The sequence below is a fragment of the Bubalus kerabau genome, chromosome 4 (genome assembly GCF_029407905.1).
Source record: "Bubalus kerabau isolate K-KA32 ecotype Philippines breed swamp buffalo chromosome 4, PCC_UOA_SB_1v2, whole genome shotgun sequence".
Taxonomy (NCBI): Eukaryota; Metazoa; Chordata; class Mammalia; order Artiodactyla; family Bovidae; genus Bubalus; species Bubalus kerabau.
In genome coordinates this window covers 150,023,757-150,050,325 of record NC_073627.1, presented here as the reverse complement: position 1 = coordinate 150,050,325, position 26,569 = coordinate 150,023,757, and the positions used below count along the sequence as shown (strand labels likewise).

The window sequence follows — 26,569 nt, the reverse complement described above, 5'->3', positions numbered from 1 at the left end:
ATTAAAGGTGTTGAAGTATCATCAACCAGATATGATAAAAATCAGTGGCTGTGAACAGTTTTTTCCTTAGAAATTCTGTGAATGACTTTGAAATGTCATCAATATTTCAAATCATCTTTACAAATAGTTTTAGTAAAGAGAAACATGATACTACCATCATTCCATCTCACTGACTTTATTAGTTTCTAGTCTCCAGAAGAATTATAATGAAGAAAACCCAGAGTACTACGTATTGAGATGCAAAACAACTAGTTTGATGGCAGAGTGCAGTCTCACTCATTTGAATGAATGTTGGCAGCCATGGGGATATCATGAGTTAGAAGCAATCACTTAAAGTGATGAACCTAAGCAGAAACTAGATCTATCAGCTCTAAACAGAAAAGTCACTCATAGTTTTCACTCTAATACAGAAAAGCCTAAAATAAAATTAATATAAATTATAAAGCACCGAGTGACTTTGTTTTCATAAACAAAAACTTAGTCACATATAAAAATTTGAAAAATACTATATTAATAGCATAAGCATTTTTAGTTTTTTATTTAAAAGGAAGTTCAAAGCCCCAGACAGACTAGCACCACCCATTCTTTTACTTATAGTCAAATATGATTGCAGGGCTTCCTCGGTGGCTCAGTGGTAAAGAATCTGCCTGCAATGCAGGAGATGCAGGTTTGATCCCTGGGTCAGGGAGATCCCCTAGAGGAGGGCATGGCAACCCACTCCACTATTCTTGCCTGGACAATCCCCTGCACTGAGGAGCCTGGCGGGCTGCAGTCCATGAGGCTGCAAAGAGTCATACATGACTGAAGCGACTGGGCACGCAAGACTGTTTATAGATTATATGTCCTTGTTGATTTTCACCTTCTAGGGAAGTTAAAGACCTGACATCAGTCTTATCCATTGGTTGCAATGACTATACTTACTATTCATTAACTGCTTACTTTCTGTCAGATACTGTTCAAAGCATTTTATAGGCATTACCTCATTTAGTCTTCACAAGAACCTTTTGAAGTAAGAAGTATAATTACCTGCATTTTAAGCACAAGAAAACTGAGGCAGAGAAGGTAAGTAACTTTTTCATGGTCACAAAGGAAGTATGTATCAGGTAGAGTTCTAATTCAGACAGACATCTGAATAGATTCCACGCCATAGACCAATTATAACCATCAAAATTCCTCTGCCTTGAGAAGATTACAGAGCTCAACAAATGGAAGATGTCTCATTATATGAATTCTTTTATTTACTTCTAAATAAACTGAAAGGGGAAAAGCATGAGGTACGTCCAGGGGCTGGGTTTTATGTAAAAAATACAACAGGTTTAGTTTTCGACATTGGTGAGAAACTAAGAACATCCTAAGTACGTATGATCACTATCTATTTTGAAAACTGATTTTCATATGCCAAGACCTTTCTTTTTATGAATCTATCTATTCATTTATTTACATTTTTATTGCAGTATAGTTGATTCATAATGCTGTGTTAGTTTCAGATGTACAGCAAAATTCACCGCTGATGTCATTAATTATACATATACACATATCCCTTCTTTTTTAGATTCTTATCCCATATAAGTCATTACGGAGTACTGAGAAAAGTTCCCTGTGCTATACACTAGGTCCTAATTAGTTATCTATTTTATATATAGCAGTATATACCCAAGATCTTTCTTTTTTGATAAGTTTATACTGTCCTCAAGTGGTTGTTGTACATAAATAATACAATACAGCTTTCAAGATGCTGAGGTACAATGATACTATTAACTTGATGTATTAAATGATATAGGTCAAATCTGAGGGAGTAAATCTTATTGTCAGAATTTTATTGTATCAAGTATTGATTTAAAGAAGTTAGCTGATGAAATTGGAGAAGGCAATGGCACCCCACTCCGGTACTCTTGCCTGGAAAATCCCATGGACGGAGGAGCCTGGTGGGCTGCTGTCCATGGGGTCGCTACAAATCAGACACGACTGAGCAACTTCCCTTTCACTTTTCACTTTCATGCATTGGAGGAGGAAATGGCAACCCACTCCAGAATTCTTGCCTGGAGAATCCCAGGGACAGGGGAGCCTGGTGGGCTGCCGTCTATGGGGTTGCACAGAGTCGGACATGACTGAAGCGACTTAGCAGCAGCAGCAGCAGCTGATGAAATGAGTATGTTTATATAGACCATTTTTGCCCTGCTAGCATTGGTGGCATGGGATTGGCCTTCCAGCTTAATGGCTTTAAAACTTCCCTGAATATTTTTTATACCTACCATGATTCAGTCATTAAACACCAGATTTCTTCGTATTCCTTGAAAAAGTTCTGCTAAATTGGTCTATGTGTGATGAGGGAGATATATGGCCTCAAAAGGCATATCAGAAACTCCAGGGGCAGGGTATTCCAATTTGTTTCTCCTGGCAAGAAATGTCCCTCACTCTGAACATCATTGTGAAGAAACAAGGTTTCTGATGAGATTGTACTGTCCATCTCAGGAATGTTCAGGCTAAAAAAGGTTGAAAACTATTTGTATTGCTAATGTAAAGATGAATCTCCCTTCACACCATTCCCAATTAAAAGCAAAGTATACTTCCATCAGTGGTTTCCCTGTGGCTCAGTGGTAAAGAATCTACCTGCAATGCAGGAGACACGGGTTCAGTCCCTGGGTTGGAAAGATCCCCTGGAGAAGGAAATGGCAACTGACTCCAATATATTTGACTGGAAAATCCCATGGAGAGAGGAGCCTGGCAAGCTACAGTCCATGGGGTCGCAAAAAGGTCGGACATGACTTAACTAAACAGCAAACAACAAAAAATATTTCTATCATGTTCCATTTTACAACTTTCCTTATGAAGGTTCCAAAGGGACTTTTTACTGCTTCTTGGTCCATTTTGGGAGGTATTAATTATATGCCTATAAATTCCTTCTCTGAGAAATATTTAAATAAGCTAGTGATCAATACCCAGTTAAATTACTGTATTAACATGTACTACAGAATTTGCCAAGTTTTCTGACCTTTCACATTAAAGTCTGTTTGGAAAAGAACATGGTTTTAATAAAAGACATGGTTTAAAAGAAAAAAAAAAACCTAATAAAAAATTAGCTGTCTGTTTAAAAGATTCTGATATACTCCTCATTTTAATATAGCAAATTTCTGGCAAACCCAGCACATTTCTGCCTTTTTCATATAGCTTCTACAAGGTAGTACAACTGTAGAAATGCTATCTACAGTACTGCTTGAGATATGGTATACTCCTAGGTAAAGTGAGAATATAAAAAAGTAGCATACTTGGGTCATGAAAGTGCTTTTATATGATTTGCATTTTGGAACTAGGCCTTTGGATTACATCAAAAAACGCTAAAGCACAGCCTTTCAAAGCCCAGTATTATAATAACTCTAAGAATACTACAAGACAATGTGCTCAGTCGCTTCAGTTGTGTCCGACTCTTTGCGACTCCATGGACCATATGCTGCCAGGCTCCTCTGTCCATGGGGTTGTCCAGGTAACAATGCTAGAGTGGGTGGCCACGCCCTCCTCCAGGAGATCTTCCTGACCCAGGGATTGTATCTCCTGCGTTTCCTGCACTGCAGGCGGATTCTTTACCATTGAGCCACCAAGGAAATTATAAGACAACTGACTGTTGTCATGCAGTGGTCCCCATTCAAAATGCCACGTGACAATTCTTTCAAATTAAGCACTAGGAAAAGCATTGCTCCTTTTCAGAAGAACTGTTTTTGTGTGTTTGTTTTCATTTTTTTTTTTTTTTTTCCTTTAAGGACATTTAGCTCAGCATTTCTCAGCAGGGTGTTATGGCATTTTGGACAGAACAATTCTTGGCATGTGGGATGCTTCCCCACCTACCCTCCTGGGCCTTCCCGTACCCCATGACAGCCCTGCCTCCAGACTTTAATGCCAGTCAGGCACTTTGTCATCGTGACCACCCAAGCTGTCCACATTTCCAAATGGACTAGTTAAGAAAATACTAAATACATTGTTCACTTCCTTTGTTTTGTCTACCAGGAGACTCAATCAAATTTGCCATTAAAAAATGTATCTGAGTAAGTATAGTATATCTTACATACCTGCATTCTAATCTTATATATCTGCATTCTAACTTCCTCCCAGCCTTGAACTTCTATTTTAATTTCTATTTTCCTTGGTCATGAATTTTTATTCTGACTTAATTAAAATGATCCAAAATCTTTGTCAAACCAGATGTGTTCCTGTGCTCAGTCATGTCCAATTCTCTGTGACCCCATGGACTGTAGCCTGCCAGGCTCCTCTGTCCATGGAATTTTCCAGGCAGGAATATTGGAGTGGGCTGCCATTTCCTTCTCCAGGTGATCTTTCCAACCCAGGGATCGAACCCACATCTTCTGCATTGGCAGGCAGATTCTATATGACTGTGCCACCTGGAAAGCCCCCAAACCAGATGGGGTACAAATAAATGAAGATAGCTTGACAGTTCAGAGGTATTTTCCCCACTTCATTCCAAAAGTAGCAGTAACTTGAAACAGAGTGTCACTGTTATATACAATACCAATTTTTCACTTGTACACCTAAGGTGGTAGAAAAACTACTCTTCAGACATTTAGCTCTCAGGAATTAAGAAAGAATAATAAGCCAAAGGTCAAGAAGCAACAGTTAGAACTGGACATGGAACAACAGACTGGTTCCAAATTGGGAAAGGAGTATATCAAGGCTGTATTTTGTCACCGTGCTTATTAAACTTACATGCAGAGTACATCGTGCGAAATGCCAGGCTGGAGGAAGCACAAGCTGGAATCAAGACTGCTGGGAGAAATATCAATAACCTCAGATATGCAGATGACACCACCCTTATGGCAGAAAGTGAAGAACTAAAGAGCCTCTTGATGAAAGTGAAAGAGGAGAGTGAAAAAGTTGGCTTAAAGCTCAACATTCAGAAAATGAAGATCATGGCATCTGGTCCCATCACTTCATGGCAAATAGATGGGGAAACAGTGGAAACAGTGGCTGACTTTATTTTTTTGGGCTCCAAAATCACTGCAGATGGTGATTGCAGCTGTGAAATTAAAAGATGCTTGCTCCTTGGAAGAAAAGTTATGACCAACCTAGACAGCATGTTAAAAAGCAGAGACATTACTTTGCTAACAAAGGTCCATCTAGTCAAAGCTATGGTTTTTCCAGTAGTCATGTATGGATGTGAGAGTTGGACTATAAAGCAAGCTGAGAGCTGAAGAACTGATGCTTTTGAACTGCGGTATTGGAGAAGACTCTTGAGAGTCCCTTGAACAGCAAGGAGATCCAACCAGTCTATCCTAAAAGAGATTAATCCTGAGTATTCATTGGCAGGACTGATAGATGCTAAAGCTGAAACTCCAATACTTTGGCCACCTGATGCAAAGAGCTGACTCACTGGAAAAGACTCTGATGCTGGGAAAGATTGAAGGTGGGAGGAGAAGGGGACAACAGAGGATGAAGTGATTGGATGGCATCACCGACTCAATGGACATGAGTTTGAGTAGGCTATGGGAGATGGTGATGGCCAGGGAAGCCTGGCGTGCTGCAGTCCATGGGGTTTCAAAGAGTTGGACACAACTGAATGACTGAACTGAATAAGCCAAAGAGAAGAAGATACTTTTTAAAACTTTTGATGTAAGTGTGTAAATAAAGTATCACTTTCATATAAGTCATATTTCTATAAAACAGCAATTTAAATGAGAAGAGCCCTTGGCTCAGGAAACTCAAACAGGGGCTCTGTATCAACCTAGAGGGGTGGGATGGGGAAGGAGATGGGAGGGAGGTTCAAAAGGGAGGCAATATATGTATACCTATGGCTGACATGAGTGAGCGACTGAACTGAACTGATGGCTGATTCATGTTGAGGTTTGACAGAAAACAGCAAAATTCTATAAAGCAATTATCCTTCAATAAAATATAAATTAATTAAAAAAATCCTTTTGTTAAAAATACAAATTCTGTTTTTATATGTGTCTTCATTTTAGATGAAAAATTACAGAAGAAATCTAATGATACACTTTCCTTTTTCCATATGAGCAGTAGTAGTTTTGGTTCTGATTAAACTAATTCCCTCAGAGTCCTCATTTTTGGCAAACATTCACTAAAGAAACTATTAAGCAACTCAACATTATTAGGCATTTAGATACAGATTTGTCTTTTAATATAAAACATTTTGTGAATACAGTGCCCCAAATAGTATTTTGCTTTTTACACTTATTTATAAGTCGTTTATAATCTTATTGGTACTTTTGAGGGGGTACTTAGAGAAGATCCTATCGAGGAACTTCTGTGAAAATGATATAAAAACTAGAAGTATATTATCTTCTTACCTTAGAAGTGCAAACAGCTATGTTAGCAGGAAGCTGAGAAAACTGCTTCAGTTCAAATACATCACGTGCTGCCCATCGACTCATGTGATTTTCAGCTTTGCTTGATCCAATCACATTCTGGTTTGAGTGAATGTAAGCCACTTCCTGAACACCATCTAAGAAATAATTGATGTTTATTAACTGATGTCTTATGATGAAACAATATAGTTCAAGATATACTTTAAAAATTATCAGCAACACATTTAAAACAGGTAATGCTTATTTTATTTTTAATCCTCAAGAAAAACAGAGTTTATATGTCAATATCTCAATATTCTTTTTAAAAAATTGAAAAGAGTTCAAATATATTTTTAAACTCCTAGGTTAACTTAGAAATGACTTTGCCATCTCATATACGAATTTTTTATATCAGGTAACAATTTTTAGATTTAAGCGTGAAATGAGGAAAGTCATTGTCGAAGGTTGTTTCTATGAATTTGTCATCTCTGTTGATGTAAAAAAAATGTTTACTAATTTAAAAGTAGTGCTAACCTCATCTGTTCCTTTAAACAAGTACTTGATTACAGTTATAAAGTAGGAGCATGGGGTTTATGACCAGGGAGTTTTGTTTGGTCAGCTTTGTTCAGTTTTATTGTTTGTAAATTGTCTTTTTTGTACATATGCCCAGAGATTGTCAAGATTTGGAGGTTTTTAGGAAATGAAAAAAATTAACTTACAGCTTTTATCTAAAAGAAGTTTAAAAATGGCTACTTTTTTTTTTTTTTATTGCTTTGCTGCTAGGCACCTATAATTTACTTTTAAATTGTTGTCATTAAAAGACAAGGCTAGAATTGAAGTCTATAAAACTCCCTCAAACACCTCTGACAGTAACCCTCAATTATGCCCTTCAACGCTTGTGCTTTTTTAGCCCTGAAACTCTCTCAGTCAGAATTGCCAATCATGAGAAAACAAGATGTTGTTAAATGACTAAAAGAGCAACCAAGATAATTTTCTCCTTAAATTCTGGAATATCAGTTAGGGTGTATATAGCAACAGTTTAAAACCATCCAAAGAATTCTTCTGGTAAAAAATTGACTCAGATAGTATTCTTAATTTTAATGACACATTTTATACATTCAAAATAGGTTCCACACAAACTATTACATCTTTTATATAGTAAAAAAAAAAAAAAAAGAAAAAAAAAAACAAAACACCCAACTTGGCTGCTCTTTAAAACAAAAGTTCATGCAATAATTCTTCAAACCTAAAATCTATGTTGCACACAAACCAAAGGATAGTCTAGTATTGGTATCCCCTACTTCTTGAACGTTTGCTTTTTACCACTTAGCTTTTCTGAAAGACTTACATTAGTACCTGTTTTCACTCTAACAGAAAGAAATCCAAAGATTTTCACTTTTATGAAAAAGGACAAAAAGCAAAACAGTGTTTGTTTGTAGCCAGACCTTAAAGAGGCAGCATACTCCTCAGGAGCAAGCATGGCCCTGCGAAGCTCCTTTACCAGGAACAACACTCAGGATCTCAGCATTAAGCCATCAGAACTTTGAATTGTGTTGGTGAGTATCTGTGCTTTACCTGGATTTACCTCGTGCGACCATTAACAAGATTTATCCTAAGGTAATTGCTTCTTTGCTTTACGCCATTTCAGTTTATGAAAAATTACATAAGGCGGCCCTACTTTTCCCTAGCAGGGCAAAATACGTATGTATCATAGTGAACTTTTAAATGAAGACTACTAAAAACCACAAGAGAAAGCTTGTTTTGTCAAACACAATTATTAAAGTTTGTACATCAAAATATCAGATTCTTTCTGGTAATTTTTTGGGGGAATAAATCAAGACACTTCTGAAAGCAAAGCTAACTCAAAAATCACTAATCTGATTGTCAGCAGATGATGGTAAGGGGAAGCAGTTTTTCCAGCTCTCTAAAACATGAGAGTAACCAGACTGCAAAACCAAAAGCCAAGGACAACGCTTACAACAAAATGAGATGACAAGATATTCCTACTAGCTCTAAAATAACAAGAAGCTAGGCTCAGCTCACTAGTAGCTACATACTCTGTAGGCATCAGGGCCTGTGTGAAGGAGAAAGGAAGGGGCAGGGTGGCATCTGATGGATCTGAAAACAGGAGACTCTAGCACAATAGGCTACCTGGAGATCAGCAGCTGTATTTGGGAAGATGTTCCATTCTCTAAAGCTGAGTACAGAGTACATGGGGCTTGCCTAAGGGGCTAGGGTAGGCTAGCCCTAAGGAACTCCCCAAACTGACCCCCTAGGGCTCCCAGGCCAGGGTCAAATAAGAAGGAAAAACTGCTAGGGTGAAGTAAACGTGAACAGAATAGGAAGAACAGGAATGAGGAAAAGAGATGGTCGAGAGCAAAGCAGGGGAAATGGTTAGAAACAATAAATCCCAATACTGTTTTGAACACTATGCAAAAATTACAAATATGAATCTCTGTGAAATTAGAAAAGATTTCCTAAATTCTGCCTCATTTTTAAAAATTCAGGGGAAAGAATTTGTATAAAAATGAGCAAAGGGTCAAATCTCATAAAAATTATAATGGAAAAGAGAATAAGCAGCAGAATAACATCCCTAAATGCCAGAAAGACAAGCTTACAAAACAAAATTGTAACTAATTTCAAAATTAGGTAAAAGATTTCAAGAAAATGGTAAAACATAGGGATCAGCAATACAAATCAGACTTTTAACTACAAAGAGCACAAACTGTTATTAACAAGAATCTCAGAGAATATTACTCTTATGAGTACTTTCTGGGATCTACTAGAAATAAGAGATCTATTAGAATATAAGCTTCAGACAATCAAAATGACTAGAGAGACACTGACATGAAGACTAATGAGAAGCATTAAATTTATAGTTACCTGCAAACCAAGAATAAAAGTCTAAGAGGAGAGCGTATAATGCAGTAACTGTGTATTCTGACAATGAACACATAACATACCCATTTTAAAAACAGGCAGAAATGGGAGAGCATATGGATAGTCGACCCCAAACATTAATGTTTCCAGGAATCACACTACAATAGTATCGATAGTTTTATTATTTGACTTTTGTGTAATATGGATACAAAATGAGTAATTATGGGACATTATAATTAAATCATTCCCTGTGTGCTTAAGAACCAGGATTATCAGTAGAGAAGAAAAAGTATGTAAATATGATAGAGAAGAGGTTAAGTAAAAGCTCTAGGTGTACTCAGTCACTCAGCTGTATCCAACTATTTGCGACCTCATGTAGCCCACCAGGCTCCTCTCTGTCCATGGGGATTTTCCAGGCAAGAATATTGGAGTGAGTTGCCATGCCCTCCTCCAGGGGATCTTCCCAAGCCAGGGATCAAACCCAGGTCTCCCACATTGCAGGCAGATTCTCTACCATCTAAGCCACGAGGGAAGCCCAAGAATACTGGAGTGGGTAGCCTATCCCTTCTCTATACCCCCAAATAAAGAATAAATATGGAAGCATGAAAATGAACTCACAAAGTATTGTATTTTATCTCATATATAAAAATACATACATGTCACACATATATAAACTCACAGATACATATATATACACGCACACACAATTCATAATAAACACAATTTATCCACTGAAAAGACCCAGAAATAATAACTAAGCAAGTAGTAGCAATGATCATTTCTAGCACCAGATTGTGGTCTTGAAACACACTTTGTCACTAAAAGAAACCAAGACTTCTTAGAGAAATGACTGATTTTAGGTCTGAGGCAGAAAATGCATGAGATGATCCTGGAGTATTGTGTAATACCAGATCGCTATCAAAGATGATTAGCATCACGTCAAAGATCTAAGGAATCAAAATGCTCATGTTTAAAGGCTCCCACTGTCCAAAGATGGGAAAATTGAGCCTCAATAATGGTACTAATTGAAATGAATTTAGACTCATTAAATGTGCTTGAATCAATTAATTCACAATGATTTTAAGAAAAGAAATTGAAGGATGACTAAAAGTTGGTAAAGAAATGATTTTTTCCTACCTTATCTAGATGAACTGTACCACTGGGTAAGTAATAGTAGATGAGGGGAAGTACTGCCTCACAAAAGCATTCTAACAAATGAAAAAGAAATGAGAAGTAGAAACCATCATTGTGCTACTCTGAGTGAGAATGGCTGCTAAGATCATAAGGAGACAAACCAGCAAACATTTTGTCAAACACTAACATTCAGAAAACTAAGATCATGGCATCTGGTCCCATCACTTCATGGCAAATAGATGGGGAAACAATGGAAACAGTGGCAGACTTTATTTTTTTGGGCTCCAAAATCACTGTAGATGGTGACTGCAGCGATGAAATTAAAAGACACTTACTCCTTGGAAGGAAAGTTATGATCAACCTAGATAGCATATTAAAAAGCGGAGACATTACTTTGCCAACAAAGGTCCGTCTAGTCAAGGCTATGGTTTTTCCAGTGATCATGTATGGATGTGAGAGTTGGACTATAAAGAAAGCTGAGCGTGGAAGAATTGATGCTTTTGAACTGTGGTGTTGGAGAAGACTTGAGAGTCCCTTGGACTGCAAGGAGATCCAACCAGTCCATCCTAAAGGAGATCAGTCCTGAGTGTTCATTGGAGGGACTGATGTTGAAGCTGAAACTCCAGTACTTTGGCCACCTGATGCGATGAGCTGACTCATTTGAAAAGACCCTGATGCTGGGAAAGACTGAGGACAGGAGGAGAAGGGGACGACAGAGGATGAGATGGTTGGATGGCATCACCGACTCAATGGACATGGGTTTGGGTGGGCTCCAAGAGTCGGTGGAGGCCTGGTGTGCTGCGGTTCATGGGGTCGCAAAGAGTTGGACACGACTGAGAGACTGAACTGAACTCTTGTCTTGCCAAAGGGACTGAACCTGAATTTGATACAGTGTCAGAAGCCAACTGCTCATTTTCAGGAAACAGAGGGTTGAGGGATATGTTCACCTGCACCAACAGCACATAATCAGCAAGATGCAAACTGCAGAAAATAACTGGCCTGGTTTCTTCAACAAAAAAATCATATGAAGAGGGGAAAAAAAAAGAAAAAAATCATATAAACTGTAAAGAAATGAAAGGGATGGAGGAAGAATCTTATAAACTATACAAAATTTTTTAATGAGACTAAACTATAATGTTAAGGGTTATACATTGCATCAAATGTATACATGTGTATTTCATAAAACCATAAAAATGCAAAAAAGTTAAAATAACTAGTTTATAGTGATTCAGATGGGCTACATAGAAGGGGTTCTGGTATACATAACCAACTTCTCTATCCTGATCTAGGTCTTCCCTTTATCCTGCCACTACCCACTTCCTCATTTGTATCTCAATATAGCATCTCGATTGCAAGTTAATTCAAACTAATTCAAGCATCCCTTAAGAGCTATTTGATTGCATACAACAAATATGTAAAGAAAAGTTTTCAGAATGGATTTGCAGTTACCTAAAAATTTATCCATTGATTCACATATCCGATTTTGATTGACAATGCTCTCATTTGAAAATTTCATTGGTTTTCTTGGTATGAAAGTGCTATTTCTTTTATGGTTAGTTAATTTTGAAGAGACACTGATTTTATCTTTTATAGTTTTTGGTCTATGGTTCTGTTTAGAGAAACTGACGTGGCCAACAGATAAATTATCATCTGAGGATGAAAAATCATCAATAGTCTGAGAGTTACAATCTTCATCTGTTGCACACCGTTGGTTTGCTTTCTTCATTGTTTTTGGAAAAGTGTATTCCCTTTTATTTTCCTTTTTTCGCTTAAACCTCAGAGAACTAGTAGTTCTTTGCTTTCTTACTCTTGACTTGCAGAAAACTTCAATGTCATCAGATTCATCACTAATATCACTACTACCTTTTCTTTTTGTATTAGATTTCAGGGTCTCAATCTCAAGATTTAATTGTTTTGAAATTAGCCCATTTCCTCTGACATTGGTCTTTGTATCATCACCATTATTTTTTATATTTACAGGATTTTCTGATTCAGAATCTTCAGATCCATCCACAGGTGGCTTAAACCTTATATTCTTCTTAAGGAATCTCTGAGTTGTATACTGTGTGGGAAAGATGATATCACTGTCTTCTGATTCTGTGACATTATGTAAAATGCGATGGTGGTCAACTGTGTTTTTAAAGTTTTTCTCATCATCAGACTCAGAAGGAATATTCTCTTTTAAAATTTTCTCACTTTTATCAAAAACACATTTTCCATTTGGATTTAGGACATTAGCTAATTTCTGATGTTTCAAAGTACCAAGAGAGTCTTGACTCTTCTGACAACCAGCATTTTTGGCTTCTGTTGAAAAGCATGTGGGCTGCTCATCAGAACTTTCATTGTCAGAGGCAATATTTTCATCACCATCCTCAACTGTTTCACATTTTGTCTCAAACAATTTAGAGAAACCACACTGGAGTAAGCTAAGCTGCCCAGGAGAAACTGAAGCTCTACTTGAGTCAGATGCTTTGTTTTTAGCAGTCTTTGTTACTGAGTTGCTTGCTGTTTCATCTTCACTAAAATCACTGCAGAGATCACATGCTGCTTCTGCTAGTTGTTCTGGACCTCTGTGTTCCTGACAGTCAGGCTCCCTAGCCTATAGAAGAGGCAATGACAGAAACATTAGAAAATATCAAATAAATGATATCAAATCTATTACACTGGAAGGGAATTAAATTTTGGCAGATAATTTATATACAAGTATATCACTTGGTTTTTTCTAAAACATGTGGTAAACAAATATAAAGGATTTAATATTACAGTCTGGTATACTCTTTTCAAGTTATAACTTTCTGAATAAATAAAAGTTAAAACTAGAATATAAAGTGATCAAATTATTCACAAGGAAAACACAGAGCAGAACTGTTAGCTTCTAAGATGCAGAGATTGAATCTGGCCTCAAAGTGAAAAGCACATAATCTGTTGCTTACTGCAGTCCAGCTGATAGTTTCAACCATGCTTTAAAAACAAAACAAATTTGCAGGAGTTAAAGAATTCCCAACTAGAAAATATTTCTAGTTCATTAAAAATAAGATTGGACAGGATCTTGACCACCATAAATAAATAAAATATTGAAGCCATTTTGAAGTAAAATTTTTTACAAATTTAAGCCTAATATTTATTTTTTTCACATCAATTAGAGCTAAATATATTCTTCAGTTTCTGAAAACTGAGGCTTTATTAGTGAAAGATTTGGGGAAAGTATTATCCGGTAATCTGGTAATATTTCTGCCAACATTTGATATTCATGTATTTTTATAAATTTAAAAAATATTCACCACATAATGGGTGATATAAATTTATAGGGGTGTTACAAATTAATAGTTATCACTGCATATAGTTATCATAGTTATATAATACACAGCTGCATCATATGTATATTATATCATAACATATAGTTATCATATAGCCCATTATATCTTTGGGCTACTATAAATTTAGAGTTAAATTCTTAAAAAAAAAAGACAAAAATAGCAACAGCAATTAAAATTTTACACATATTCTTTACTTTTAAAAAGGCTTTATGATGACAACATAAATTTTTGTAGAATGTGAGATGACAAACTACTAAAACTGTCACAAGACAAAGGACTCAAATATCTGCTTAAGTCAGAGAATGAGTCTGATGTCTGGATTTAATAGTATTAAATATGTACTGATTGTGATTTTTCCATTTAATTTGTTGCTTATGTCAGATTGGTCACCTACACAGTGCATTTATTTCTGAATTTATAGTTTGGTATAGTTAAAATTCCAGTTTGGATGTAAACACCTGAAGATTGCTCCTGAATTTTTTTAATGATATGAAATATTAGCCTAAATTATTAATTTTACTGACAGTCCTCTGACTTTGTGTCCCTGACTTTTTAAAAAATCCATTTTCTTTACACATTTAAAAATGAAGGAAAAAGAAAAGGAAGTTAAAATCATCATGTACATGTTTCCCAGGAGCTCTAGATTCAAAAATTGCTTACTGTTTCTAGTTTGTGTACTGGAGGTTCCTCTTTCAACCACGTTGTAGCTGTCATGATCCCAGCTTCCACCTTGCCTTCTCTCTACAAAAAATGCAAATCACTGTATAAAATATATAAAGTAGAAACAACCAGATAAACAACAGCAATGGCATGATAAAACTTAAGAGTTAGGAAAAGTGAACATAGGGAATTCCCTGGCAGTTCAGTGGAGAAGGGAACAGCTACCCACTCCAGTATTCTTGCCTGAAGAATTCCACGGACAGAGGAGCGAGAAGCGGGCTACAGTCCGTGGGTTCGCAGAGAGTCTGACATGACTGAGCAATTTCCACTTTCTTTCACCTTCACTTTCTTAGTGGTTATGACTCTGCAATTTCACTGCTGTGGGCCTGGGTTCAATCCCTGTCTGGGAAACTAAGATCCCTCAAACCACATGGGGTGGCAAAAAAACAAATAAATAAGTAAACTGAGTACAGCTTGCTTTAACTCTCAAATGCTGTTTTTTCAATTTGCTAATTAAGGAATTCATATATATATATATATTTTAAAATGCTTATAATTCTTAGATAATATAGAGGCACTGTGGAAATCTGCTGGGCCCATAAAAAACTCATTCTTATCATAAGCTTACTTTTTCAGATAGAAAATTAATACCATTTTTCAGCAAACTCTACTAAAAGCCCTAGTACAGAGGGAGAGTGAAAAAAATGTTAAAAATTTACCCAGTAGTGATAGCCCATAATAACCATGTCTATATGATAACTATATAACTTGGTATGTAATATAATATTTATATAATATAAATATAAGTTTATATTATATAAATTATATAAATATTTATATAATATAAATAATTTATATAATATACATTAAATAAATAATATTTATATAATATAAATATTATATAACATTGCAATAACTCTAAGGATACATTATCATAGAAAATACTGGGTATTGGGAACTTGATATTTTAGCTTATGTTGCTAGTGTGCTTATATTTTGTATTCATTAAAATATGTATATTGATTTCTTCAGTGAAGCAGATATGAAAATGAAAATGTCCATCTTATATAAAACTAAAAAAATCTTAATATTCTAAGAGGCTAGCTACATCTTTTAGGAAAAGTATGCTTTTACAGCTTTTGGTATATCATTTAGCAGAGATATTTAACGGCCTAGATTCTAGAATACTAAATTCTTCTTCAAAAGGAAATACATTTATTTCTCTTATCAAGTCTATCTATTGATAGACAAGGGGAAATAACATTATCATTACCAGAGTTACAAATATCCAATTTATGAATACACCAGTGTTCATAATATACCAAAGAGATGGTTCCGGTTACCTGGTACCCAGGGCAAGAAGTGAGAATTTCCCCTAGTGAATTTAAAAGAATGATGAAGAGCTCCAGAATAAGATCTTTTCTACCAATGCCCAGAGGCTATCACGTTAAGGGAGTGAGGCACCTCCTTCCTAGTACTCCTTTTTTTCTCTTCAACAGAAGTCAAATATAATAGGTGTAAACTGGCAGCACCAGAGTTCTTCAAGCTGTCAGAACCCCTCAGTGACAGGTATATGGCAACTCCAGTCTTCTGTTGCTCAGTCCAAACACCCTGGTGTGCATGCGTGTTAAGTCACTTCAGTCATGTCTGACTCTTTGGGACCCTATGGGCCGTAGCCCACCAGGCTTCTCTGTCCAAGAGCTTCTGCAGGCAAAATACTGGAGTGGACTGCCATGCCCTCCTCCAGGGGATCTTCCTGACCCAGGGATCGAACCTGCATCTCTTGGCGTCTACTGAATTGACAGGCGGATTCTTTAGTACCAGGGTCACATGGGAAGCCCATAACTACCCTGGTTCAGTTCAGTTCAGTTGCTCAGGCGTGTCCGACTCTTTGCAACCCCATGAATCGCAGCACGCCAGGCCTCCCTGTCCATCACCAACTCCCAGAGTTCACTCAGACTCACGTGCATCGCGTCGGTGATGCCATCCAGCCATCTCATCCTCCGTCGTCCCCTTCTCCTCCTGCCCCCAATCCCACCCAGCATCAGGGTCTTTTCAAATGAGTCAACTCTTTGCATGAGGTAGCCAAAGTACTGGAGTTTCAGCTTTAGCATCAGTCCTTCCAATGAACACCGAGGACTGATCTCCCTTAAAATGATGGACTGGTTGGATCTCCTTGCAGTCCAAGGGACTCTCAAGAGTCTTCTCCAACACCACAGTTCAAAAGCATCAATTCTTCCATGCTCAGCTTTCTTCATAGTCCAACTCTCACATCCATACATGACCACTGGAAAAACCATAGCCTTGACTAGATGGACCTTTGTTGGCAAAGTAGTGTCTCTGCATTTCAATATGCTATCTAGGTTGGTCATAACTTTTCCTTTCAAGGAGTAAGCGTCTTTTAATTTCATGGCTGCAGTCACCATCTGCAGTGATTTTGGAGCCCCCAAAAATAAAGTCTGACACTGTTTCCACTGTTTCCCCATCTATTTCCCATGAAGTGATGGGACCAGATGCCATGATCTTTGTTTTCTGAATGTTGAGCTTTAAACCAACTTTTTCACTCTCCTCTGTCACTTTCATCAGGAGGCTTTTTAGTTCTTCTTCATTTTCTGCCATAAGGGTGGTGTCATCTGCATATCTGAGGTGATTGATATTTCTCCTGGCAATCTTGATTCCAGCTTGTGCTTCTTCCAGCCCAGCGTTTCTCATGATGTACTCTGCATATAAGTTAAAGAAGCAGGATGACAATATACAGCCTTGACGTACTCCTTTTCCTATTTGGAACCAGTCTGTTGTTTCATGTCCAGTTCTAACTGTTGCTTCCTGACCTGCATACAGTTTTCTCAAGAGGCAGGTCAGGTGGTCTGGTATTCCCATCTCTTTCAGAATTTTCCACAGTTTATTGTGATCCACACAGTGCAAAGGCTTTGGCATAGTCAATAAAGCAGAAATAGATGTTTTTCTGGAACTTTCTTGCTTTTCTGATGATCCATTGGATTTTTGCAATTTGATCTCTGGTTCCTCTGCCTCTTCTAAAACCAGCCGGAACATCTGGAAGTTCACGGTTCACATATTGCTGAAGTGTGGCTTGGAGAATTTTGAGCATCACTTTACTAGTGTGTGAGATGAGTGCAATTGTACGGTAGTTTGAGCATTCTTTGGCATTGCCTTTCTTTGGGATTGGAATGAAAACTGACCTTTTCCAGTCCTGTGGCCACTGCTGAGTTTTCCAAATTTGCTGGCATATTGAGTGCAGCACTTTCACAGCATCATCTTTCAGGATTGGGAATAGCTCAACTGGAATTCCATCACCTCCACTAGCTTTGTTTGTAGTGATGCTTTCTAAGGCCCACTTGACTTCACATTCCAGGATGTCTGGCTCTATGTTGGTGATCACACCATCATGATTATCTGGGTCGTGAAGATCTTTTTTGTATAGTTCTTCTGTGTATTCTTGCCATCTCTTCTTAATATCTTCTGCTTCTGTTAGGTCCCTACCATTTCTGTCCTTTATCGAGCCCATCTTTGCATGAAATGTTCCCTTGGTATCTCTAGTTTTTTGAAGAATCTCTAGTCTTTCCCATTCTGTTGTTTTCCTCTATTTCTTTGCATTGATCGCTGAGGAAGGCTTTCTTAACTTTCCTTGCTGTTCTTTGGAACTCTGCATTCAGATGCTTATATCTTTCCTTTTCTCCTTTGCTTTTCACTTCTTTTCACAGCTATTTGTAAGGCCTCCTCAGACAGCCATTTTGCTTTTTTGCATTTCTTTTCCTTGGGGATGGTCTTGATCCCTGTCTCCTGTACAGGAATCTCCTGTACAATGTCACAAACCTCCATCCATAGTTCACCAGGCACTCTATCAGATCTAGTCCCTGAAATCTATTTCTCAGTTCTACTGTATAATCATAAGGGATTTGATTTAGGTCATACCTGAATGGTCTAGTGGTTTTCCCCACTTTCTTCAATTGAAGTCTGATTTTGGCAATAAGGAGTTCATGATCTGAGCCAGAGTCAGCTCCCGGTCTTGTTTTTGCTAACTGTAGAGAGTCATCCTTAATTGCTTTTTCTACATACCTTATATCTACTCCATCAGCAGATCCTGTCACTGCCTCAGGGTACACACCACTATCCTCTGGCCCAAACCACCAACTCTTGGCTAAATTGTTGCAGTATCTCCCTACCTGGCTTCTTGCTTCTGCTCTTGTACTTCTATAGTCCAATTCTTAATCTTTAGAATAAATAGTATAGATTACACTATTCATTCTGCTATTCAGAACTCCAATTGCTTTTGTTCTCACTCAAAGTCAATGCCAAAGTTCCTGCAGGATCTGGCTTCCTATCATCTCACTGGCCCCATCTTTGGCTCTCTTGTTCACTACACTCTGGCCACTTTGGCTTCCTTGCCATTTAGAAATCATGCTGAGCATGCTCCTCTCTGAGGGTCTTTGCATTGTTTTTCTGTCTAAAACACTTCTTCCTTGTCTCTTCAAAGAGTCAAATGCAATCTCACAGTGCATGCTTCCTTGGCTACTCCATCTAAAATTGTAATGCTCTTTCCTTGACAGTCTCCCTATTTTGTTTCCTGGCTCTATTTTTTTTTTTTTTTTTGAGATATACTTTACATATTACAGCATGTACATTTAAGGTCTACAAAGTATTAATTTCATATGTTTATATATTGTAATGGGGGGCTTTTCAAGTGGCTCAGTGGTAAAGAATTCGCCTAGCAACGCAGGAAACGCAAGAGACATGGGTTTGATCTTGGGTCAGGAAGATCCCCTGGAGCAGGAAACGGCAACCCAGGGACAAAGGAGCCTTGGTGGGCTACAGTCGACTGAGCCACAGAGTCAGACATGACTGAGCACACATGCACATATATTGTAATATGATTATCATCATAGCTTTGGCTAACACCTCTAATGTATCATATAATTATCATTTCTTTTATGTGGTGAGAACACTTAAGATCTGGTCCTTAGGCAGTTTTGGGGTATGTAACATAGTATTGTTGACAATACTCACTATGCTGTGTATTAGATCTCTAGAATTTATTCATCTTCTACTTGCTCTATATTTACCTTTAGAATCTGTCATCATGATATACTAAATTCAGTTATTTTTTCTCTTTATTATTTGTTTCTCCCAAATAGAATGTAAATTTTTGTAGGTAGGACTTTTAATCTATTTTATTAATTTCTGTATGCCTAGCTCTATGATGTATAATATTGGACATTTAGCACATACTCAATATTTGTGAAATTAGTTCTCAATATATATATTCTAAAGGGAAACTATTAAAAGAAAGTCAATGTAAAATAGAACTAAAATGCCCAGAAATCATATTAAAAGCGCTCTATAAATTCAAATTTCTATATCTTAAAAATTTAAAAAGGGATTTTTCTACAACCTTGAAAAATTAAAAATGTATCACAGGAAGTAAAACACTTCTTTTACTTTATGAAAAATGCTTCCCTTATATAGGGCTTGGACTAATAATATTTTAAAACATAATTTGGCCAAAAGCACAACATGAATCTACTAAATTCTGACTGATAAGAAATAAGCAATTTTAATTCAAAATTTAATTTAATAATTGAATGCCAATGATGTTCCTAGCGAGAAGTTAAGCATATTCTGCCATAAACAAAATATAAGATTATGGAGGGTCCTGGCATTAATAAACAATCTTGGGGGAAAAACAACATATATTGAGGACAACCAGAGAATAAGAGAACTTTCTGTCTAATAACCTGTCAAATGCAATGTCTTACATAACACTTATTTAACAGAGGAACAGTGGCTATTCTGACTAAAAACAGAGAACAAAAGTATTTGATATATGGCAGAAAACAGGAAGGCTGAGCACAAAGAATTGATGTTTTATAACTGTAGTGCTGGAAAAGACTCTTGAGAGTTCCTTGGACAGCAAGGAGATCCAATCAGTCAATGCTAAAGAAAATCAACCCTGAACATTCATTGGAAGGACTGATGCTGAAGCTGAATCTCCAATACTCTGTCCATCTGACGTGAAGAGCCAACTCACTGGAAAAGACCTTGATGCGGGGAAAGACTGAGGGCAAGAGGAGAAGGGGACGGCAGAAGATGAGATGGCATGACCAATTCAATGGACATGATTTGAGCAAATTCCAGGAGATCGTGAAGGATAGTAAAAGATAAACGAAGGTTAGTAAAAGATGATGCTGTGAAAGTGCTGTACTCAATATGTCAGCAAATTTGGAAAACTCAGCAGTGGCCACAGTATGGAAGAGGTCAGTTTTCATTCTAATCCCAAAGAAAGGTAATGCCAAAGAATGCTCAAACTACCACATAACTGCACTCATCTCACATGCTAGCAAAGTAATGCTTAAAATTCTCCAAGCCAGGCTTCAACAGTAATATGAACCGTGAACTTCCAGATATTCAAGCTGGTTTTAGAAAAGGTAGAGGAACCAGAGATCAAATTGCAAAAATCCAATGGACCATCAGAAAAGCAAGAAAGTTCCAGAAAAACATCTACTTCTGTTTTATTGACAATGCCAAAGCCTTTGCCTGTGTGGATCACAATAAACTGTGGAAAATTCTGAAAGAGATGGGAATACCAGACCACCTGACCTGCCTCTTGAGAAATCTGTATGCAGGTCAAGAAGCAACAGTTAGAACTGGACATGGAACAATGGACTGGTTCCAAATTGGGAAAGGAGTATGACAAAGCTGTATTTTGTCACCTTGTTTATTTAATTTATAGGCAGAGTACATCATGAGAAATGCTGGGCTGGAAGAAGCACAAGCTGGAATCAAGATTGCCAGGAGGATAACCTGGCAATATCAATATCCTCAATAATCAGTATTAATACCCTTAGATATGCAGATGACATCACCATTATGGCAGAAAGTGAAGAAGAACTAAAGAGCCTCTTGATGAAAGTGAAAGAGGAGAGTGAAACAGTTGGCTTAAAACTCAACATTCAGAAAACCAAGATCATGGCATCTGGTCCCATCATTTCATGGCAAATAGATGGGGAAACAGCAAGAGCCTTTATTTTGGGAGGCTCCAAAATCACTGTAGATGGTGACTGCAGCCATGAAATTAAAAGATGCTTGCTCCTTGGAAGAAAACTTATGACCAACCTAGACAGCATATTAAAAAGCAGAGACATTATTTTGCCAACAAAGGTCCATCTAGTCAAAGCTATGGTTTTTCCAGTAGTCATGTATGGATGTGAGAGTTGGACTATAAAGAAAGCTGAGTGCCGAAGAATTGATGCTTTTGAACTGTGGTGTTGGAGAAGACTCTTGAGAGTCCCTTGGACAGCAAAGAGATCCAACCAGTCTATCCTAAAGGAAATCAGTTGTGAATATTCATTGGAAGGACTGATGCTGAAGCTGAAACTCTAATACTTTGGTCACCTAATATGAAGAACTGACTCATTGGAAAAGATCCTGATGCTGGGAAAGACTGAAGGCGGGAGGAGAAAGGGACGACAGAGGATGAAATGGTTGGATGGCATCACTGACTCAATGGGCATGAGTCTGAGTAAACTCTGCGAGTTGGTGATAGACAGGGAGGCCTGGCATGCTGCAGTCCATGGGGTCGCAAAGAGTCAGACATGACTGAGCGAGTGAACTGAACTGAGTGAAGGACAGGGAAGCCTGGCATGCTGCAGTCCATGGAGTTGCAGAGCCAGGCAGGACTTAGCAACTGAACAACAGAAAACAGGAAAAGTAATATAATACTAATATATTTTACAGATAATGATCCCAAATTAGAAACCCAAATATACATTAGTATGTTGCGCAGTACTCTGTGATGGAGGTATGATCTGAGGGGGGCCTGAAGGACAGACAAGGTTACTGATTAGAGAAAAGGAATGGGAAAGTACAAGTCCATGAAAGAACCAGCATATACAAAACAAGAAAAAGGGGAACCTTAAATGAGCCACTCAATTCAGAATCAAATAATTACTATAAAATAAAACTCAGCAGTATACATCAGACATTGTATAACAGCTGTAATATTCACGACATACAAATAATATATATCTTCTTCTCCTCCATCCATTGGTGATCACATTTGAACCACTACCGAACTTACTTAACATATGCTTGCCAATGTTACATGTACATTATATAAATTTCTCTTTCATATCCCATAAACATGGTCTAAATTCTTTAAGGACAGAGACTAATTGCTCCTTGAACAGTTTCTATGGTACTATTAAATAAATGAAGTACATTAAGGTTTTACTACAAAGTCCTGGAAGTTAAGGAAATATCCTTAAGTTTTTCAAGACTCAGTTTCCTCAGCTTTATGATGAAGGGATTGAAAAAAAATGACAGTCCAAGATTGCATGATACTCATATCAATGTTAACTAAAAATAGGCTAATATTCTTAGTATTCTAGTATACTAAAGAATTTAAAAGTTTTTTTTTTAAAGGATATAAATATCCTGTTAAGAATAAGAAACATCTGTATCCTGAGGATGAACACAACTGGGAGAGTCTGAAATACTGGTGTGTAATTTTTATTGGGAACAGAAAAAGAAAGTCCCCACAAGACATGAGAGCGCATTTCAGGGAGTATTTGGTAACTTTTAATCAAAACACATTTTATATTTTTGTTTACTTAGGAAAGTCTATTTTTTTAGTTCCTGACTTCAACAGCTGTTTTCCAAATGATAAATTTCTCTTTACCAGTCTGAAAATGGCCTTGGAAGGTCATACTATCTTGTATATGTATCTGAATTTAACTATGCATGGGGAAAATCTTAGATTAGAGGTATAATAATTCATTTCCAATTTCTCTAAAAGTAGAAATTCTAAATATAGGACTTATTTATGCAGAAAACCAAAAATTTCTCTGAAAAGGTACCAGCAATTTTCTTGAGGTAGAAAACCATACTGAAAATACTGAAAAGATCAAAGAAAAATTTCACACCTCCAGGATGTCCCTTGTAAGACAAGATCCTTGGGATCTCAGTTTGAAGAGATTATAGACTCCAAAAAGTTCTCCTTGATGCTCTTTTGATCCTTGAACTGCTTCAAAATATCGCTTGGCATTTTCACTTCCAACCACCACACAGTGAAGTTGCTATAACAGAAAAAACACAAGATATTTTTGAAGTGTTTGCTCCAACAATATGTCAGAATTTCCTGGCATTCCCTGTATATACACAGCTTTAGCTCGAGCAGGCAGAATCTCCGTAGGGAGGAAATTTTATTTTAATTTCCCTGGCAGATGTTGCCATTATGGTGAAATAATCTGTCCAGTCTTATTAAAGAACAAAATCTTACATTTCCTATTTTATCTGTTTTCTAACAACTGACTCAAGATCATATCTCTCTATGGCCTAGCCACCTGATGTAAAATGTAAAAGGCACACATTTGAAAACACTTTTCTCCTTTCTAGACTCTTAGTTCAATGGAAACTACTAAAACTGGAAGAAATAGTCCTTACATCACCAAAGTTAAATTATAATCTAAAGTAGTTATACAATAACCACATTGGTATCAAACTAATTGTGGCCATGGTTACACTGTCAACTAACAGCAAAAATCCAACCACTGTTTAGACACATTGCATCCCTGAAACAATTGTGAATTCAGCAAGAACACTGACATGGAACCCTTAAGGACATATACCACTTTAGTATCAACTTAATGTGTCTCCTAACTGATTAGATATTTTACTGTATATTAACTAAGTACACTTTGATTAATCCCATGTACACTCTAACATTTCTTAAAAGAAACAAAGCGTGAAAAATAACCTCAATCTATTGCTGATGGAAAGATTAGTAAGAAGTGATATTTTGTGATTTTCACCAGGCTGATTTGTACTATCAGTTCAGTTCAGTTCAGTCGCTCAGTCGTGTCCAACTCTTTGTGACCCCATGAACCGCAGCACACCAGGCACTATAATTCATTGTTTTAGGGGCTTCCTTGGTGACTCAGGGTGAAGAATTCACCTGCCAAGGCAGGAGATGCGGGTTTGTTCCCTGAATTAGAAAGTTAACCTGGAGACGGAAATAGCAACCCAACTCCAGTATTCTTGGTATTCCCTGGTGGCTCAGACAGTAAAGAATCTGCCTGCAATGTAAGAGACCTGGGTTCGATTCTTGGGTTGGGAAGATCCCCTGGAGAAGGGAATAACTACCCATTCCAGCATCCTTGGAGCTTCCCCAGTGGCTGAATGGTAAAGAATTCACCTGCCAATGCAGGAAATGCAGGAGACTCAGGTTTTGATCCCTGGGTTGGGAAGATCCCCTGGAGGAGGAAATGGCAACTGACTTCAGTACTCTTGCCTGGAGAATTCCATGGACAGAGGAGCCTGGCCAGCTACAGTTTATGGAGTCACAAAGAGTTGGACATAACTTAGCAACTGAACAACAACAACCAGTACTCTTGCCTGAGAAATCCCATGCACAGAGGAGCCCAGTGGGCTAGAACCCAGTGGGTCATAAAAGAGTCAGAGACTGAACGACAACAGCAAAAATTGCTTTAGGTGACTAAAATTATTCTTACTAACAACAGCTTCTATTTATTGGATATATGTGTAGCATGTTTATATTCTCATTTAATTCCTACAATCCTATATTATCTTCTCCCTTATAGAAATAAAAGAACTTAAATTTAGAGAAATTAAGTGTCTTTCTCACAGCTGCCCCACTAGGAAGCATCATTTGTAGAATTTATTCCTGAGTTTGGCTGAACACAAAATTTATACTTTTATCAATTTCTCATCGCCAGATGTTCCTCTTAAAACAAGACCCTTGGGACCTAAATTTGAATAAGTTATGGATCAATACACTGATTTGATTAGTTTTATATGTGTCCCCAAAATACAGGTTATAGTCCTGGAAATACATAATCACAACAGCAACTGATTTACTTGATGGCCCAGTTACTGATGATTTTACCCTTGCTACTGACACTTCCTTAAACACGGTATTCCTTAAACACTTCCTTAAAGTCTATATTGTCAGACTGTTGCATTAAATATAATCACCAAAGTAATTTGTAAGCATTCATCTGAATCTTTGTCTCCTACCAAAGCTTTATCACAAAATTTATTAAAGACACATTATTTTGTACTTAAAATTTAAGTTTTCCAAAGTGGCCCAAGTAAAACTGAAGGCCAGATGCATCCATCTTTAGGGTAACTATAACAAAACCATTGTTACAAATCAAGAGGCTAAGGGGGAAAATATCAGTATTTGGAAAATGTAGTTTCTAGCTTAAGAAAAAACCCATGCAAGGCTACGAAATGCTTAGATTTCCTCACAATATACAAGATATGCAAGAAGTAAAAAAGGAATATTCACCGTGTTAAGAGTACATGACCCCATCCTCCATCTTCAAGGCCAGTAATGAGGCATCTTCACATCATTCTCTCTAAATCTCTGCTTCTGTGGTTATGTTACCTTCTTCTTTCCTTTTTCTGACCCTACTGCTACCCCCTCCCTTTACAAGGACCCTTGTGATTACACAGGGCTCACCCACATAATCCAGGTGTGTTCAGGGAATTAGGATGCAGGTATATGTGGAGGACTATATGGTTTCTCCTGTGGTCATGTATGGATGTGAGAGTTGGACTGTGAAGAAGGCTGAGCGCCGAAGAATTGATGCTTTTGAACTGTGGTGTTGGAGAAGACTCTTGAGAGTCCCTTGGACTGCAAGAGATCCAACCAGTCCATTCTGAAGGAGATCAGCCCTGGGATTTCTTTGGAAGGAATGATGCTAAAGCTGAAACTCCAGTACTTTGGCCACCTCATGCGAAGAGTTGACTCATTGGAAAAGTCTCTGATGCTGGGAGGGATTGGGGGCAAGAGGAGAAGGGGACGACAAAGGATGAGATGGCTGGATGGCATCACTGACTCGATGGACGTGAGTCTGGGTGAACTCCGGGAGTTGGTGATGGACAGGGAGGCCTGGCGTGCTGCGATTCATGGGGTCGCAAAGAGTCGGACATGACTGAGCGACTGATCTGATTACTCAGCCCACCACAGTAAGGAGGTGCAATAAGCATTATGAGAGCTTGCCAAAATGAGACAGAAGGCCCCTTGAAGGGGTTCTCACTGGTCAAAAAATGAGAGTTTGAACATTAAAAACAATTCATGATATTCAGTGTGTTCCTAAAATTTGTTACTAAAATACTAGCCTATGAGTCCACACAGATTAAATCAATGGAAGAGAAAGGAAAGCTCTCTTTTTGGTAGAATGCCAACAAATATCAAAGTAATAATGGAAATAGAAAAATTACCATCTG

At 37.5% G+C, this 26,569-nt stretch overlaps 1 protein-coding gene across 4 annotated transcripts in view; it reads right to left on the bottom strand.

Moving 5' to 3' along the window:
- Positions 1–26,569, bottom strand: part of ERCC6L2 (ERCC excision repair 6 like 2) — a 153,315-nt gene that overhangs the window by 29,587 nt on the left and 97,159 nt on the right. For all 4 annotated transcript variants that reach the window (XM_055579003.1, XM_055579004.1, XM_055579005.1 and 1 more), the window contains exons 14-17: positions 23,239–23,391; positions 14,300–14,380; positions 11,772–12,921; positions 6,312–6,466 (exon numbers count right to left, since the gene is read on the bottom strand). In XM_055579003.1, the coding sequence (XP_055434978.1) occupies positions 6,312–6,466; positions 11,772–12,921; positions 14,300–14,380; positions 23,239–23,391 (1,539 nt within the window). The remainder of the gene's footprint in view (positions 1–6,311; positions 6,467–11,771; positions 12,922–14,299; positions 14,381–23,238; positions 23,392–26,569) is intronic.